The sequence below is a fragment of the Acyrthosiphon pisum genome, chromosome A1 (genome assembly GCF_005508785.2).
Source record: "Acyrthosiphon pisum isolate AL4f chromosome A1, pea_aphid_22Mar2018_4r6ur, whole genome shotgun sequence".
NCBI lineage: Eukaryota > Metazoa > Arthropoda > Insecta > Hemiptera > Aphididae > Acyrthosiphon > Acyrthosiphon pisum.
In genome coordinates, this window is record NC_042494.1 from 165912708 (window position 1) to 165931688 (window position 18981).

Below are 18981 nucleotides of genomic sequence, written 5' to 3' on the forward strand. Positions count from 1 at the left end.
TCCTTTTTACGTTCCCCATGCCCACACCAACTACTTTAAAGAAAAACCTATGAGACGTATGATGCGACCAATGCCAATAACTTGTACCCCGCTTTTCGTTTTAATCTTTTCGTTTAATACTGTTTAGGTACCTATTAATACGTTTAAGTCATATATCTGTACTTATATATAATATATATACATGTATGTTCAAAAAGGTCTATCCCATATTAACTTACAAAAGTAAAATAAAATATATGTAGGTATTATAATTTATAGGTATATTATACTATTTAAACATATTTAAATCAACAAAAAAAAAAATTCATCAAGTTTACTATAAGCCATCGAAATATTGTATACGTTCGATGCATCATCGAACTTACCCTGTCCAAATGACCATGTAATGTGTATAATAGTCATTAACGTATTCACGGATAATGGGGCATAACCCCCCCCCCCCCTCATTGAAAATTCCTTAGAACGCCCCAAATTTTACTCAGGGAGTTGTAACTGGTTACAAGCAACACTCCAACTGTGTATCTAGTTACAAGATACTTTGGAAATTTGTAACCCCGATTACAAGTTTAAATTCAACTTTATTAAGTAACTAAGTTATGTTAAAAGTAACTTAAGTAATGATGTACCCATCTATATTTTTTTAAGAAATTGGATAATGAGTAATGTCAGGGGCGGATTGGCCTATCGGGAAATCGGGAAACTTCCCGATGGGCCGGTTCTTGTGAGGGCCGGCAGGGCCGGTATAATTATTATAATATATATATATTTACAAAAACAAATTATATTTTTATAATTTAAGCATAATATATATTAAGAAAATCAAATACCTACGAAGGTATTATGTTTAATATCTTAAACTATTGCAATTCATAGAAGGAATTTCGGTATTTACACTATTTTCCCTCCAATTCATGCTAATGTATTATTTAGAAATCTGTGGTATTGGTATTTTATTATTTATTTTTTATATTGTATGGTAGAATTCAGTTAGTTGCGTGATAATATTGATAACCTTATTTTATCATTATTTATGTGTATTTTGATTTTGAACTTTTTTACACAAACGAGTTACCAAGTTAGTTACAATACTTACAAACGTGTTTTTAGTGTAAAAAATTAATTGAACTGTGCAATTTAAATGATGTGTGAAGCTGGTAAAAACGAAAGAAGGGTGCTGAAAAGGTATACGAGAAAAAAATAACTAGATCAACTAGATTAACTTTTCTATCAGAAAAGTGAAACTGTAGTTTAAGAAAATGTAAGTATTTTTACTGTCCTAAAAGGTGATGAAAAACACAAAAATAAAAAATTTTAATTTAAAAAAAACACATTTGTAAATTCAATAAATTCATCGCTCCGCTCAGAATATAAAATATAATAAGATTAAACTTCAAGTTCAAGTTAGAACAGTCTAAACAGGTTAATCTTATCTGCAGACTAACCCAAAACTGTTATAGCATTTAATAAATTATAGGTACCTATTATATAATTTACTAATTTAGTGGTGAAACTAAACAAATTTTGAAATTTGAGTAAAATTATGACCTTTTTTTTTTAGGGGGGGGGGGGGTGCATATTTGCGGTGCAGGGCCGGTTTGATCCATATTTCCCGGGCCGAAAAAATTCGCCAATCCGCCCCTGAGTAATGTACATTACTAAACATTTATTTGTATGAGAAGTTTACAAGAAAAATGTTTTATTTAAAAGTATAAGGTAAAGTAAATATTATAATAAACATAAAAGGGCAAACTAAACGTAACGGTTTTGAACCCAACTCGTAGCATTGTCGAGCTAATATAAATGCTTTACGCCTTCACATTTCTATTGTCTTAAAACTTAAAACAATAAATAATTGCTACAAGTTAAAGTTAAAACAATAATCACTATTAAGTGACGAAGCACAAAGGCAGAGATTGGTTAATAAAAATTAAAAATAATATCATTTTAATGGTTGGAATGAAAAACCACAGGAAAATGTTCTTTCGGCAAATTGATATAATTACCATATTAAAGTATTAGCGTTGATTATATATATAATATAACATATAAGTATATATTTTTACATTCGATGGTATTATAGTTACTTAACATGTAATTCTTAAAAGTAGTGTTCAATTAAATTTCCAAATGAATTGTTATAAGTAGCCTTTTCATCATTTTATTCAACCGTTATTAATTCGTTAGTTTATTTTTAATATAATTATAATTAGAACAAACGAAGCATAATATAATTTTTAAATATAAAACGATTCTTTGTTTTAATTTTATACATATAGAACATCTCAAATAATCGATTAGCAACAAATGATATTTTAACTAATAAAAAACTATAGGTACCTAGGTAGTTATTTTTATGAAAGTCGTAAAGTACCTAAATAATAATTTTTTTTTAGATGTATGCTTATGAGATACATGGTATTATTTTAGACTGGCTATATTGTACAATAAATCGTATAAACTAAAAATAAATGCTGCCAACTTCATAATATATATAATATATATATTATTATGTGCTACATCTTACATAATTCTTATCAATTTCGGTTGGACGTTGGATATAATATGATGCGTTGTTGCATGTGCTTTCTTGAAGTTCGAGCAACCTTATGATATGCATTCATCACCCCAGTTAATTTTTGTATTTTGATAAAAATGTTTTTTTTTTTTTTTTAATACACTAATGTTTTATAAATTTATAATAATTTATACATTTTGTGTGAATTAATATTTGATTTTTGAACGTTTAGTTTTATAAATATTATTGCTATTTTTAAAACAATAAATCAAATTACGGGTTTTAATTTTAATATGTCATATAAAATGATTAGCATGTGACATTGTTTTTGGTTAAAAATGCATGACGTGTGGTTTAGAGTATGGTTCAAGTATAGCTATATGTGGAAAACTGACAAAAACCAACTGGGACAATTTCCCGACTGCGACAGTTATTAATAAACCAACTTTACCACAGCAGTTAGTCGGAACCAAAAACATTTTCATAACAATTTCCTTCAAAAATATTTAATTTTTAGCAAATATTTGATCGAGGAAACTGAGTTTAGAGTTATATTGGAAATTTAAAGCATCATGCATTTATTCAGCTACACAGATATATTTTTCTCAAAACAGAGGTTGTTTTTAAGGGTATTGATTTAGTCTATATATACTATATTATGATAAAATATACGATAAGAGTGAATCTTACTGCGAATATTTCGCGAGTATTTTGCATGTTAAAATGTGTATCATTTGAACATGTTTGCAATATGATTGCGGTATTCCACAACCTTAAAATAGTGAATAGCCGATTGCCTTTCCAAATTATAATAATATACGTTGTATAAAATGGTATTTATAATATGACCATTTAATTTTATTACTGAGTTCTAGTTTTCTGAAAAAAGTCGATTAAAATTGAAATAAAAAGTTCAAAATCAATTTTCGGTAAACCTATATTATAATATGCCTAAGTGACATATGGCTGTATATTGTATATATTATATACATCTTAATAATATAATATATAATATTTATCTTAATATATATATTTCTTCAGTCCGTGTGTAAGTAGGTATTTAAACTCCTCTTAAACGGCTGCACCGATTTTGATGACATTTTTTGTGTGTGCTTAAGTGGGTCCTTTAATGGTTTGAAATCACAATCTGCCAACCTGGGGAGGTGCTCAAACGGGAATTTTGGGACTTTCGATGAACATTTTTGTTTATAAATGGTTTCTATTGGTATAATTGGACAAATAATTAGTACAAATTAGTATTTATTTATTATTGGTTGAGGTTGGTTATTCGAGAAAATCAAGTACAAGCATGCATAAAATCGAATTTTTGCACATTGTCTACTATGGTGGTTGAGTTGCACTTGTAGTAGGTACATAGATTGCCTACTTGATATGTTGTCGTAAATTGTCTGTGAAACGGCGTAGTCGGACTGCCTACCGGGGTGAATGAGTTGCGCTAACTGTAAAAGGTTAGTTGAACTATTAAAATTTTTTTTAAGAGTTGTCAATTTTTGCGGACATTGAAGTGCTCGGGATCAGCTAGTATATATATAAGTGATTTATTATTATTATATTTATTATTATCTTAATTTTAAATAACCTAACCTATTTTTTTCGTTTAAAATAAATGTTTGATAAAATTCAGCTAGTGTTATATAAATAATTTTCAAAAAAAGTTGTTGGATACGATTTAACTTCAAACCAATATGACAATGATTTAATTTAAATACTTCATTACATTAGTTTTGTATTTTGTCAATCAGTTTCGCTGTTTCACAACACTTATTATTTTATTTACTGTACAATTATTGTTTTAACAAAGTTCAACGCATAAATGTTTTCAACAGTCGTTTTTTTTGATAGGGTTAATATTAATACTAAACTAAGTAGGTATTGCCAGAAGCTTATATAAGACAAGGGCAGCTTTATATATTTTCGTAGAAAATAATACGCATACTTTAATTTAATTTATAACTTTAAAATAGTTCTTATATAAAAGTAATTTATTTGGTTTTACGTTTATTATATCATTTAATCTTATTCAATGAAATATGGCAATAAGATGGCAATCATTTTACAATAAAAATGTTCATTTTTATTTTACTGTATCCAATAATATGATCATGTATTTTAATCAAAATGTGGACTTTTGTTCATAACATTTAAAGCCAGAATCTCATTCATTGATAGGTACTATATATGCAGTTGGTATTTATTATAATGTTCTTAAAGTCAATGTTAGTTTTTTAGTCAATCATATTTTAAGTATGATATTAACAAATATTGTGAACCCAGTGTTGGAGTGATTTGAGCAAGGCGCAAGCGTAAACTTCGGAGTCAGCTGCATTCCTGAATATGATTAAAAAAATTCAATATTATACCGATGATTTGCGAAACTCGAACAAACACAAAATGCATTTTCTGCATAGTAAAATTTTTATAATTAGAAAAGAGATTAAATTATTATTAGAAAATATAGGTACTTACTCTTATCTTTACGGATTAAACACATTCTTACTGAAATTCGAAAATGCGAGACCTGCAACGGTGTTCATAATATAAAAAAGTTCAATCATCAAAGGACCACCATTTGTATAATGTACCTGATTCTCCAACTATGCAACCGTTGGGTGTAGTTTAGCTTACACTGAATAAAGTATACCATAACATGTACTCACCACGGTATATAAATACCTAGTAAAGTATTTACATACAACATACCAGAATTATTTTATTATACCTCTACGCACATTATTTTTTTAAACAATATTATGTGTGTATGTTGCAGTAAAATTTTAATATTTGCGTTACAACAGTATAATTATGTAACGAAAAATAAATATTTGTTCACGAATACCAATAGTATATAATAGGCATTCTTCGTTGTGGATTTATAAAACGCATATACCTACTACAGCTACCGCGGTCGATGATTGAGTATACCTTTACGCAGTAGCGTTGCCAAGGGGGGCTGAGAGGGCTGCAGCACCCTCCCCCCCCCCCCGAACTGTTAAGAAAATTTAAAAATTGTTTTAATGGTCTATGATAGTAGCTCAAAAAATCTTAAATTGTATTTAAAACGTTTTAAAATGTACTATGAGTATTAACACTTTTCAGCCATCTATTTGTGCTAGTACGTATTTAATGTGTAAAAGTGTAAAAGTTGATCAGCCCCCCCCCCTGAAAAAACTCCTGGCTACGCCACTGCCTATACGTCTTGATCAGCAGCAACTCACATTAAATTCGTAAAAATATTATTTATGGTTCGGCGGCGTATGATCAAAATAGTTTTGTGTCTATACGTACACGTTTTTGTCATTTCGTCTCATGATAATTTTTATACCTGCCAACTGCTGAAGTAATTCAACCGGCTAAGCTCCTCGATTTAAACGAGTCTATATTTTATGATGTTGTGCTTTATAAAATATATCTTTTTTAATCTTTTAAGTATACCGAGAAGGATATAGTTGTAATGTTTTAGTAATGAGTTTTTACTTTTGATGTTGAATGGTGATCAGGCGAACACGTGATCTCTATGATCTTCAGTTAAAGAGCTGGTTATAATGTAAATAATATTTACGCATTACAATATTAAATTTGAAGATAATGAACTACTCTACCGTGCTATAACTATAGATTTAGTTCCGGCTATACCGGTGAACTTTAATACAAAAGAAAATCAGATAAAACACAGTGTACACAAAGGTATATGAAAATTAAATCTACGATAATTCACCAACGAGTTACGGGGAACATACATAGGTACGATAAAGAAAAAGTTGTTCTAATAAATATCTAGAATAATCTCATTACAAGTCATAAAAGTATAGAAGTAGCAAATATAAGTTGTCCATTAAATGATTATATTTATTAGTGACAAAAAAAATATTGTACCTATTCTACATGAGCCCAGTTTTTGACACCCATATTTGGTATGCACAATGTAGGATTATATTTTAAACTTTTTCATGTTATACGCTTTCTTACCGTCCCTAAAAACATTTTAACTTCAACATCCCAATATTGATATTCTGTTGACTATAATATATTTAAGCTGGATTATTGTACTTCGTTTATACATATGATTACCCTAATCGTACATAATAATATTATTATACATTAAATCCTTTAAACAATTATAACATATTAATAAGAGATAATTTTAAGACGTGAGGTGTGTAGGAATTCAGTATAGGATCTAGTACATATAGGTATACTAATATAATCAATGCATATTTATTATTATTATGTATAAATATCGAGCAATAAATCATTGCATCCATAAAATGATACTGAGCTGAGATTGTGTTACGCATAAATGTCAAGATTTCGTCAAATATACATGTATAAAAAAGTTGCATGAATCGTTTAGAGCTTTTTAAATGCTCAAAAAAGTGTTAACCGAAAACAAGCACGTAAAAAACACTTAAGTATAAAATCAATACCTCTCCCTTTCTGATCAAAATCTCAAATAACTAATAAGTAACCATTATGCGGATGATAATCTGTTATTAATACAAAATCATGCATTCTAAGCCAACAGAATACTTGTACATATAATCAGATGTATTAGAATATTTAGCTAAGCGTTCTAAACCAACGTGATTCTTATTTATTTTTATATCAAAACATAATAACGATTTTATCTGCAATATCTTCATTTATGATTATTATTAGAATTATTGTCTGTTAACTACCTAGCCTAAGGGGTCGATGTGCTTGTTTCTTATTTCGAAATACTCAAAATCGTTATGTGTTTATCTATATAAAGCCAGTTAACTGGCGTGGTACTTACTAAATGTATTTAAATGTACATGCTTATACGATATTATATGTCTTTAACCTTATGAGGAGTTAGAGTGTTAAAACAGATTTTCCATTCAATTGTTTTTTTAACAAAAATATTGCTTCCTCGAAAATAATTGCTAAACATTTTGAATTAGTATAAGACCTCGTTCAAAGTGAATAATAATAATATATTATAATATTTAAAGTTAAAATATATTCCAATATATTTAATAGCAGGCTCAAGTTCTGCTAAAATAACTTTTACCTTCAATATTTATATTATTCATATAACGTTGAATAGTAATGTGAATTTGAAAACTTAAATTTTACAAAGTTCTACAGAATTAGTAAATGAATTCAACATTAAATTTAATCTTTGCAATTATTATAATTTTATTAGAACTCATTATGAACAATGTTAATTATAAAATGTATTTAAATATCAGGAATTCATAATATTTGGATTTATTCAGATACGACTCACCTATAACTATACAAAATATGATGTACGTTTTCAGCATTAAATGAAAGACACGCTTAAATAAGAGTAATTAATTAATGTAATGTTAGATGTAAAATATAATGTTGGAAGTAATAATGCCGATAAAACCGGTGAGCTTATACACTAATTAAATAATTTTAATACAACACGTTCACATAATAAACTTAATGCAAATATACTTTATTAAAGTCATTAATTGAGAGGCATTTTTTTCACCTATATGTTTATTTGATAGTATAAAATAATAACCTATTATTCACAAATCATTTTTCAAAGAATTTTTAATATTGGTTAGTTTTATAAAAATATATAAATTATATACAGGCTGATTCACCAAGCATGCTCGCCCCCATTTTTTCCTTTAATAATGAATTTATACAAATTCTGATTTTTAAAATTTTTATAATATGTACTCATTGACCATATTTTTGAATTTTTGAGTTGGTTTTTTTGTACTTATTAAGTAGTGTTCTGTGACGATTCTGTTCTTCAAATGAGAACCCCTTTTTTATTGTAAAATATTTACTGGATCTTTTTTTGAAAATTCTGATGTACCTAATTCAAAATTCGAATGTGTAGTTTTTTTTTTACTTAAAATGTTTGTATTAAAGATAATAGTCCTTAAAAATGGTCTTACATAAATATAAAATAGACGTAAAACCTAATTTAGTATGTATTATACTTGCACCATTTTTAAAAATAATTAATAATAATAGATTATTATTGATGATTACAATTTTCAAATCACCATAGCCCCCATATTTCATAAACCCATTACCATGGACCTTATATAATTTTAACACAAAGTTGAATAACTCAAAAACTAATCGTGTGGTTTTTGATTCTGATACGTCATACTTTCAGGAAAATATCCACTGTACAATTTACAGTTGAAAGAGGGTGTTCTTATTTGAAAAACAGAAGCTTTTATCTCCACAGGACACTCCTTAAGTAGCACAAAAAATCTCAACAATTTGAAAGTATATTTAAAAATTCCAAAAATCAGATTTTGAATAAATTCATTTAAATTTAAATTAAAGGAAAAAAGGGATGATGCTTAGTGAATCACTTGGTATATACTATTTGTTTTTTATATAATAATAATTCACCTTATAATATTATATTCAGTACAAATAACATTTATAGCGACTTTCATTATATTAAAATATACCTATATATTATGAGATAAATGATTGGCACCATTATTGGTTGAATTTTGAGAGTTCTAAGTTGTTTGGATTATTTTATATTGGTAAAGTTGTGCAAATTTAACTCTTTCCACCTAAATAAAAAATATGATGACATTAATATCTATAGGTAATCATTTTTGCTTTAATACTACCTAAATTTATTTTTTAAATTTATTCCTTTATTTGAATGTTCTCTATTTATTTATTCATGGTTAACCAAATACAATATGAATGGTATATTGGAATTATTTGTATATTGATTATCATTAAACAGTTGTATATGAGTTAAATGTAAACATTTGTTAAATAAGATTTAAATTTTTTTCCAGATCTTGTAAATCGGATTCTACAGCCAAATCCATTTCGAGATTCCCTTCAAACCGCATGAGTTCTAAATGGCAACGAACACTTGGGGCTCAATCAATACTACAAGATGAAATGCAAAGTCCTGTCGAAGATTCTGAGGTAATATTAATTTGTTTTGCATTGCATAAATTATATTATATAAGTTTGAGTTTATTTAAACGCTATCTTAAAAATCATCAATGTAAAATCACACCTTATATCACATCTATCAAGTGTTTTTATCATATATTTACGTATACGTAATAAACAACAGATGGTTTTATAATAATAAATCATCAATAATTTAAATATATTGAATTACGGCAGGTTAATACATTTATATTTTTTAGATGAGTTATGACAGATTATCGCCAAATTACGGAGACTTTCCTCAACCTCATCCACTACCTATGCCTGAGTATGGAGGATATTTTGCCCCTTTAAAAGAATATCTCCCTACTAATATTCCGTCGAGCAGCGGTTTTCACAGGTAAGACATATACATTCATTTTATCCTTAAAATTAAAACTCACACATTTTAGATTGCGATGAATATATTTTATTAACATATTATATTGATGAGTTTTTGTGTGTCAGACGTGCAGTAAAAAATTCGCTAGAAAAATTAAACTTTTTTGGTGACTTCTGGTATGTCATATTGGATCTAGTTAGTATTTGGGTGGGGATAGAATCGAAAATAAAAAAATGACCATTTCCATAATAATCGAAAAAAAACGAAAAAAAGACATAGCACCAATATTTTAAAAAATTGATTTTGTACTTATACCTATTATTTTTATAAAAAATTGTATTTTAAAACTATTTAGACTAATTTTAAGCACGGCGTATTCATCACCAGGCTACCATTCAAATGTATAATGTGGTATGTCGTATCGACAGTTGTGTTAATAGTTGTATTATAACTTATAAGTTACACTAAAATAATATCCTACGTAACTTGATTTTACACATCAATATTATCATGGGGGGGGGGGGGATAAAATCCACGCTCAGAATCAATGTTCGTAATAAATAATTTGTAATTTAAATCAAGCGTTACACATATTCTATTCCATGCTGGAGTACACTCGATACCAGGTATCCAAGTCCTACATCAAAGCAGAGCTACTTCCCCAGTTTTTTGTTTATCGATATTAATTAATTTAGTTTACATTAAATACTTCAATTACCGTACGTATATGTATATTTAAAATTGACAATTTCAATACTTAAATCAAATTTGCTCATGCATCATGTTGAACTAATGAACTGTGTTGTAATGGTAGGTTGTGAACAGCTTATACACACATAAAAATAAAGTAATTGATTTAACATCAAACTGCAATGTTCAATGTCTATTGGTTAAATCAACTGCATAGTAGTTATTTATATTAGCCACAATAATACGTTGACTCAAGTACTGAGAAATGATAATAATTCATAATAACACCCCAAATTAGTTGAATTTAAGAAGTTGTACATATTCAGTATAATATAATACTTATAATACCGGTCGTTGAATTGAAAAAATAGAAAATGTTGTTTTAAAACATGTTCTTGATTCATTATGAACTAATTTTATAGTTGGTTCTACTCCAAAATAGTGTTAAAATTAACCATATTGGTACCTAATTGGTATATTTTATCACTATTTGTACGTAGTCCCGTTAGGTAGGTAGATTAAGCAGCTAGATTTGAAAAACGTTTGAACCTAGGGGTATAGTGTTCGAATCCCTCGTGAAAGCTAATTTTTTTATTTTTATAATTAATAATCACCATTGTTCCGTATCTTTGGGTATTTTAACTACTGCAAACTCTCAATTTAAACCATTTTAAAATCGCAATCTTAACCATTTCTTGGGGTTATTTCAACTGCAGCGTAGTTTCAATTTGAAACCAATTTAAAAACTCAGTTTACACTTATTGAGTCCTAAGTCAAAATCTACGCTCAAATGTATTGGACATTAACTACATTTAGAGTTAAAACAACTAACGATTTTGATGTCTGTACCCTTTCAATCATTTTTACAGATATTAAATTATTATTATTAATTATAAAATATTACAATATTAAAACTCCAAAAGGTTAAATTCCATTTTAACATAGACGTTTTAAAATTAAAGATTTTAATTAACGTTGAAACGTTTATTTAAATTATTTAATGGGGGATAAAAATCCTTTGGGTTTTAAATTATGAAGTAATTATAATGAATAATCATTATTCAGTATGCTCTAGGTCAATTTCTAAGTAAATTCTGCTATGTAGAGATTGTCAACTTAATTTTTTCATTAAAACCGAGATCTTTTTAATTTAATTAGATTAGGTACTTCAGTCTTCGATTAACTATAAATGAACGTAATCATTATAGATTCTGCACTGAAAGAAATCAATCATTTTCAAATGTTGTATGTTTAAAAAAATTTCAGGCATGATTAGTTTCTACAAAATATGAATTTGTGCTTTAAGTAATTACATAAATGGTATTATTATTGACAAATACAAAACATTTTGTTTTTAACAAAAAAAAATCAATCTTGTAATTCAAAAATAATAAACGTAATAGGTGCCTAATTTGACATTATTCTTATAATAATTTGAACATTTTTTTTATTGAGCATTAACTTAATGATAAATGCAAAGTATTATATTTTAGAAATTATCAAAAATTTTAGTTTTATTGCCATAACATACTGTATTTTGTAATTTGACTATGTACACGATTTTTCATAATACCACGTTATAATATAATATTATATTATATAAGCAAATAAAAAAATATGTATTTATTTATATTGATATTTTAGTTATGTCAGAAATGTGTATTGGAAATTTTAATTATTTAATTAATTTATATTTCAAATTGTGAACTCATATGGGCCCCTACATGAACATGTTCAATGGGGCCTATTATCTTCTTGGAGAATAAAAAAAAAAATAAAAAAAATAGGAATTAATATTTATTTGTCTGAAAATATTACTCAGCAATTCACTTCAGTTCTAACATGTTCTACCTCTGATTATTTTTTAGATGCAACATTGCCGTCATGTTACTAAAAGATTTACCATCTGACTCACTAGACATTGACTGGTCCATTCATATGCCTTTGATGCTGCACATTGCATTGTTGGGCATGGATCATAGTCGTCCTTTAGTACACCAACACTGCAAGCAATTGTTGTTAAACTTGTTGCTAGTCCTGGCCAACAACTCGGACCAACTGACCATCGCTCAAGTACTTCTGAATCGCGATACAATTCACCTCAGTCTTGGGTTGCCAACGCCGCCAGTACCTGTCACCCAGCATAATTTTACAGGTATATATGTCATAAGCTTATTACCACATCGTTATATTTCACGAGTACCTAATAAATCATAATAATATTATGAACACGATTATTGTGTATTCGGGTCACTACTTTTGTAAAAACAAAAATTACGACAATACGGTTTGTTCTTCTGTTGACAAAATATTAAAGCTAATGATACTCGTATAAACCAGGCGTGTCCAATCTACATCCCGCGGGCCAAATGCGGCCCGCGGAATGATTTCGACCTGTCCTGTGAAAACATTATAAAATTAGAAATTTGTATAGGTAGTTAGTATGAATAAAAATAAAAATTATAACTTTAAAAAAAATGTTATTTTAGTAAGCTTTTAAAAATTATAAAATATCTTACAATTGTGTATAGTTTCTATTTTCTAATGACGAAAACCCATTGTTAACTAGCGAGTAGTAACTAGCGTGGAAATATATTCAATAAATAAAAAAACCGTGAAGTGTATTCTGCCAGCAGTATAAATAATAAATATGAACTTCAAATGTGGCCCGCAAGTTGGAAATAGTTGGGCACGCCTGATAAAAAACAGTGTTTCCACGCTAAAAGGCCATAAGTACCACTAAATATTTTAGCTGGATTACCTCAGTTCGAAATGGGGTTTTCGGGATGTTGAATAAGTTAGCATCTAAGTACACGTTTTGAAAAAATTGTTCAATAGAACATTCTTTATTTTTAAATGGCAAGGCACAGCATTTGTTTTCTACAGATTTGGATAGACTTTTTTTTCCTAAACTATTTTTGTATCAAACGGTTTTTTAATTGTAACACTTTCAAAGGTGAAGTGATTTGAAATTTACAAATAATTGCTGATTTTTTTTAATCATATTTGTTTAATACTCGAAATATCACAGATATCGTTAAATGACTATTTGTACACAGAGTAGACGTAAATAAACACCAATGCTTATTAAATGACAAATTCTTAACAAAACATTTTTGTTGAGTGTCAAAGTTTTTGTAAAATTAACGATAAATTACCTTCATTATTCGTAAATTTCAATTTACTGTAACTTTGACAATTTTGGAATTAAGAATAAATCGTATACAAAAATTGTTAAAACAATTTAAAGTAAATAATCGATTTGAATCTGTAGAAAAAAATGTACGTTGCACTTAAATGAAATGTAATTTGTATCGCACACATTCCTGTACTGAAAGGGTTAAAACGTTGATATTTTATCAAAATGCGTTCTTCCATACTCTCCCAATAAAGCTTCCGAAAACCTCATCTCGATCTGAGGTCACAAAGCTGAAATATTTAGTGGAACCATCACGTATACATTTTTATTGTTTTGTAATTTTTTATTACTCCAAAGTTGTGTTAGACAAATAAATTTAATAATTCAGGTATGTGCTATACGAATCACGACTGTCGATTGTTGTTTGTCGTCTATTTATTGACATTGGAAATTTAATTACAAAACTTCATTGGATGCGTAATGGTAATACATTTTGCTAACAAAGTAAATTCGATTGATATTAGAAACTGCGTATGTGTTAAACCACGGGGTCGGCAACCTTTTTGGTGTCAAGGGTTACAAAATTTTAAAAAAAATTTCATAGGCCATACACCTTATTTTAGTTACATTTTAAATTGTATACAAAGTATTTAATTTAATTTATTTAAATTTCATCACTGTTTGGTATATTAATTTATCATTAACATTATCAACTAACATAATGTGATATTCCACATTTATATACCAATTATAAATTGTAGGTAATAGCAGCCTGCGCGTTGCCGACCCCTACACTTGCCCTCGTGTAGTTATCTCATATATTTTTACACACATATTATATATTATGACAATTTTTACTTGGTCATAACTCTTAAAAGTTTCGTAATAGATTTGACACTTATTTTCCCTACAATATATCTGAGTGCGGTTTTTTTTTTTATATAATATTTCTGACTTTAATGCCAAACTTAATCTTTGATTATAATAATTTATGTAATTTATTTCGTTTAATTTTAAAAACGAGAATCGAAATCGATTCATAATTGTATCCTAACAAATGTCTTTATCGCGACAGAAATGAAAAATCAACTTCCATTACAACTTGGCAATCTATATTTAAATTAATCTTATATAGGTTAGTCAAATGCAATGATACACCTAAATATAATTATTGTTTTTTTTTAAACATTTCAATCAACTTTGATAATATTATTTTTATAATTATCAATAAAAAAAAATTACAAATACTAACGCCCTTATGGATATGTACTCTAGACATTATTTCTTGAATACTATTCAACTTATGCTTTCGGATATTAAAAGTATTGATTATATTTAGCAGATACTTAAGAAGTTATTTACTATTGTAAGACTTTGGTCAAAGTATAAGTTAAATGTATTTTATTATATCTTCCTTCGATAAAATTATTAATTTATGCGATGATCAGCGTGGAGATTATTGATTAACCCGTATAAGTAACCGTGTTCGACAATATTATTAATTAATAATTGTATAGACACTGATACCGTTGACAGGCGGAAATTTATGAAATATCGCTTATCTTAGTTTTATTCTCGTTGCCAAAAGTGTCTCTTATTTTTCAACTTAATTTAAATGATTTTATAAATTATAACGTGCTTGTTGATTTCGATTCTGGTAAGTTATTAGTTTTACTTGTCGTTGCAACGATATATTTTTGGAAATTACAAAGCTTTATTAAAGAGAAACCAACCTCAAAAAAGAATTATAAATATATATATATACATATTATATAAAACATCATCTCAATGTAATATAATTACTTTTCATTACTTTATAATCTCCATTATATTGTAATTTTATTATTGCCGTCCAGACAGTTTATTGTACCGAAAATTATATAGACGTAGAAATGTAGAATGGTAGTAGGTACTTAAAATTTATTTGAATTTAACTTTTAACACATTTTTAATATGTGCTATAAATCCGGTAGGAAATTAAATCGGGACATTAAATCTTAGTGTACGACGTACAATAATGACGTATTGTAATAACTTAAAGTTTCTCTGCAATAGAAGTTATAATTAAAATAATATGTGTATACCAGACACCTATACGTATGATTCTATTATATAATACGCAATGTGAATACTTCACTTAGGGCATATTATTTTGGTACAAAATATTTTTAAAAATATTTAAACAAAACAAAACAAATGTTACAGAAGCCAACGAATCGTTTGACAGTTATTTACAAACACCTATTGGAACCAGTTACTCGCAATCCACTAGTCTGGTTGTCCTGCCTTCTCCTGGTGGTAATTTGATAATAATATATAGTTTCAAGTTTTCTATGAGTTATCGTTGAAAACGTTATTTTTAGAAGACGATGCTTCGACAGTGATATTGGGAATGGATCAACTAACTCCACCGACCCCAAATGTAACCATTAAAGAAATCGTCAAATCACTTATTGATTTTATTTCCTCCAGGTAAAATATTAATTTTTTCGCGCTGATCCGGCCTGTAAATAAGTACTTGATTTAGCTATTGATTGTTATATTGATTGCTTATTGGCGTGTTTAGGGGAGATCAACCGCTCTGGCACTATGAAGATATAACGGCCAAAGTGTGGTCCATTCGCAGCGGAGAACAATTGGACGTTTTTCTTCAGCACATTCTTAGAGTGTTTCACGAATTTCTACCACATGCTTTGATAAGCGAACGATGGGCACAAACAGCAATTCAGTTGGGACTTTCCTGTTCGTCTAGGCATTACGCAGGACGGTCATTACAGGTATACCTACATTAATATTTTTATTTGAAACTTATAAACCAGACATTTATTATAGACTTAAACAGTGAATATATTCCCGACGGTAGGTATATAATATGGTAAAAGTGAAATTCTAATTTATTGGAATAATAGCCATAATAATAGTAGAATAATATTTATTTATTATCATCGGAAAATACTTGATTTATTTCTTTTAGAAATCGTCTATTTACAGTGTGACTGCGACGCTGCAATATATATTTGCTTTTTTGGTAATATGACGTTTCTGTCACGAAATGCGAAAAGCGCAAAGCAATCGAAACTGGAGATGGGTTGCAAAACTGAATAGAAAACACAATCTTTTAGCTGAAAATATCAGCAGTGATGTAATTGGGTTACATTTCGAATCGATTTGTATTGGGTACGTCACTCAGCGTGCGTGACATGAGGTATATATAATAAAAATTCGAGCTTTAATTTGCTTTGAAATTTAAATCCTCTCAAAAACAGTATGTGAATGATTGTTAAATTTCGACTGCTGCAGTAGTTTTTTAGATATACCTATCGTGTCAATTCTATATAACACGCGCGCGTAATGACATAGCGAACTTAAAAATTGTTTGAACGATTGACCCATTCACACACTACTGGACCACAAGGGCGCCCACGGGGTGGAGGGGCCATGCCCCCCTCGCTTTTTTTGCCAATATTTGTGTATTACAATTACAGTATATTTTTATAAATATTTTTAAATGTTTTGTAGCATTTAAATAAAATAATCGATAATTGTAAATCGATAAATTATTAAGATATTAGTGATAAAATTATTCTGTGTGATAACGTGTTATCGCGACCGTGGTAAAGCATTATAGTCTAAAGCATCTAATATTCTAAAGTCTGATTGACAGTTATCAATTCAGTTTATATTTTATTTTGGTTTGTGAAATAAAATAACTATAAAATACTGTACCTAAATGTTATGGCTATATATAAATATATGTATAATATACACCTTGCCCCCCCCCCCCGGTGAAAATTTCTGCGGGCGCCCTTGCCGGACCACCCACCACAATATCATGGCCACCCTTCCACAATCCTAGGGTGGGTTTAAATTAGGGGATCCCCTTGAGCCTTGGCTAGGATTTTTTTCAAATATAACAGTTATATAGTAAGCTTATTAGCCATCACTCTTATTAAGATGTATAAGTAAAATTCCTGTTCCAGATCGTCATCTAAGAATCAAATGAAATATGGATAAGTGGTACCTATCCCTATATGTTTAGAGCTGTTTTTTTATGGTTTTTTTGTTGTAGTACTTCTTTAAGTACCTATGAAAGTAATAATATTAAAGTTTGAGCATATATAATAATAAAGTCCTACGAGGGCACGTCATGGTAACTAAGACGCATATCTACCACGGTCATATACTACTGCTGCAGTTATTGTCCGCGCCGGTTGCGCTCATAGAAATGGACAGGATTTCAGTCGCATTTAATACAGTTCATTAGGATTTATCGATTTCCACATGATATAATGGTATAATGCATGTGACGTGTGTGGTGTGTTGTGCGTGTAGCTGGATTGTAATTTACAAGGAAGACCTCCTCGGCAGTGTAATGTTTTTTTTTTCGTTAAACCCCGTATAATTGCCAATAGTCGGAATTAAGTGTATAGGTTTTTGTGATTAGCTGTACGGCGATTACTGCCCGGTCGATAATCCTCCCCCCGCGCAGAGGACAGCGCTGCAGGCTAAAACTGTATAAAAAAACTCAATTATAGATATTATGCGAGTGATGTAAGTTAGGCATTGCGGGAACGGCCGACTAACGACAGTTATTACTTATTAGCTATACGCGAGTATAACCTTTGATGAATCGTTATTCGCCCTCGACAGACTCAACCAAGCGTTGGGTCGTAAACATCGATATTTTTGTCATGTGTAATTTATAATTAAATGTCGCTAGTGTATGGTATAGTAATAAGTAATAACTGCAGGAATAACATCGCATAGAAACTAAAATCCTTAGCAGCAAAATGTCGATTAGATTTTGAGCGGACCGAAGAATGGTATTGAATTTACAATGATGTGTTCTTTTTTGTTGTTTCTATATTTAATATGTATAGTAGAAAAAAAGCTCTCATCATCAACCTCGAGGGAGGTTTCTGGTAGAAAATAAGATATATTATTTAGTTGGTACTTTTGAGAGGTCAAAATTAAAAATTATCAAAATAAATGTTTGATAACCTCGCAGGTTATTAGTTATAATAATAACTATTGTGATAAGATCAGCTTATGAAAAAGTATTATTTTTTAAAGGTTTTGGACTCGTAATCAAAAACTGTATCATATATAAACACATAATATTATATCAATACTTGATACTTATGTTGTTTTATATACAGTATGTCCCAGAAGTCCCGTATCACCCTTAGTATCTCCGTGGAAAATAAATATATTTAAATTCAATTTGTTTGCAGTAATAAGTATGGAAATTCTGATTGAATAACATAATATTCGATTTTTTTTTTCAAAAATTCAAAAATTATCAACATTTTTTTTTAGGAAAATAAATTTATTAAATTT

General features: G+C 28.7%; 1 protein-coding gene across 6 annotated transcripts in view; it reads left to right on the forward strand.

Moving 5' to 3' along the window:
• LOC100169268 (protein furry) overlaps nt 1-18981 on the forward strand; it is a 134435-nt gene that overhangs the window by 92901 nt on the left and 22553 nt on the right. For 5 of the 6 annotated variants that reach the window (XM_029488788.1, XM_029488791.1, XM_029488789.1 and 2 more), the window contains 6 exons: nt 9325-9460; nt 9691-9830; nt 12371-12657; nt 15847-15939; nt 16005-16113; nt 16208-16418. In XM_029488788.1, the coding sequence (XP_029344648.1) occupies nt 9325-9460; nt 9691-9830; nt 12371-12657; nt 15847-15939; nt 16005-16113; nt 16208-16418 (976 nt within the window). The remainder of the gene's footprint in view (nt 1-9324; nt 9461-9690; nt 9831-12370; nt 12658-15846; nt 15940-16004; nt 16114-16207; nt 16419-18981) is intronic. The other variant, XM_029488790.1, reaches the window with a different exon arrangement.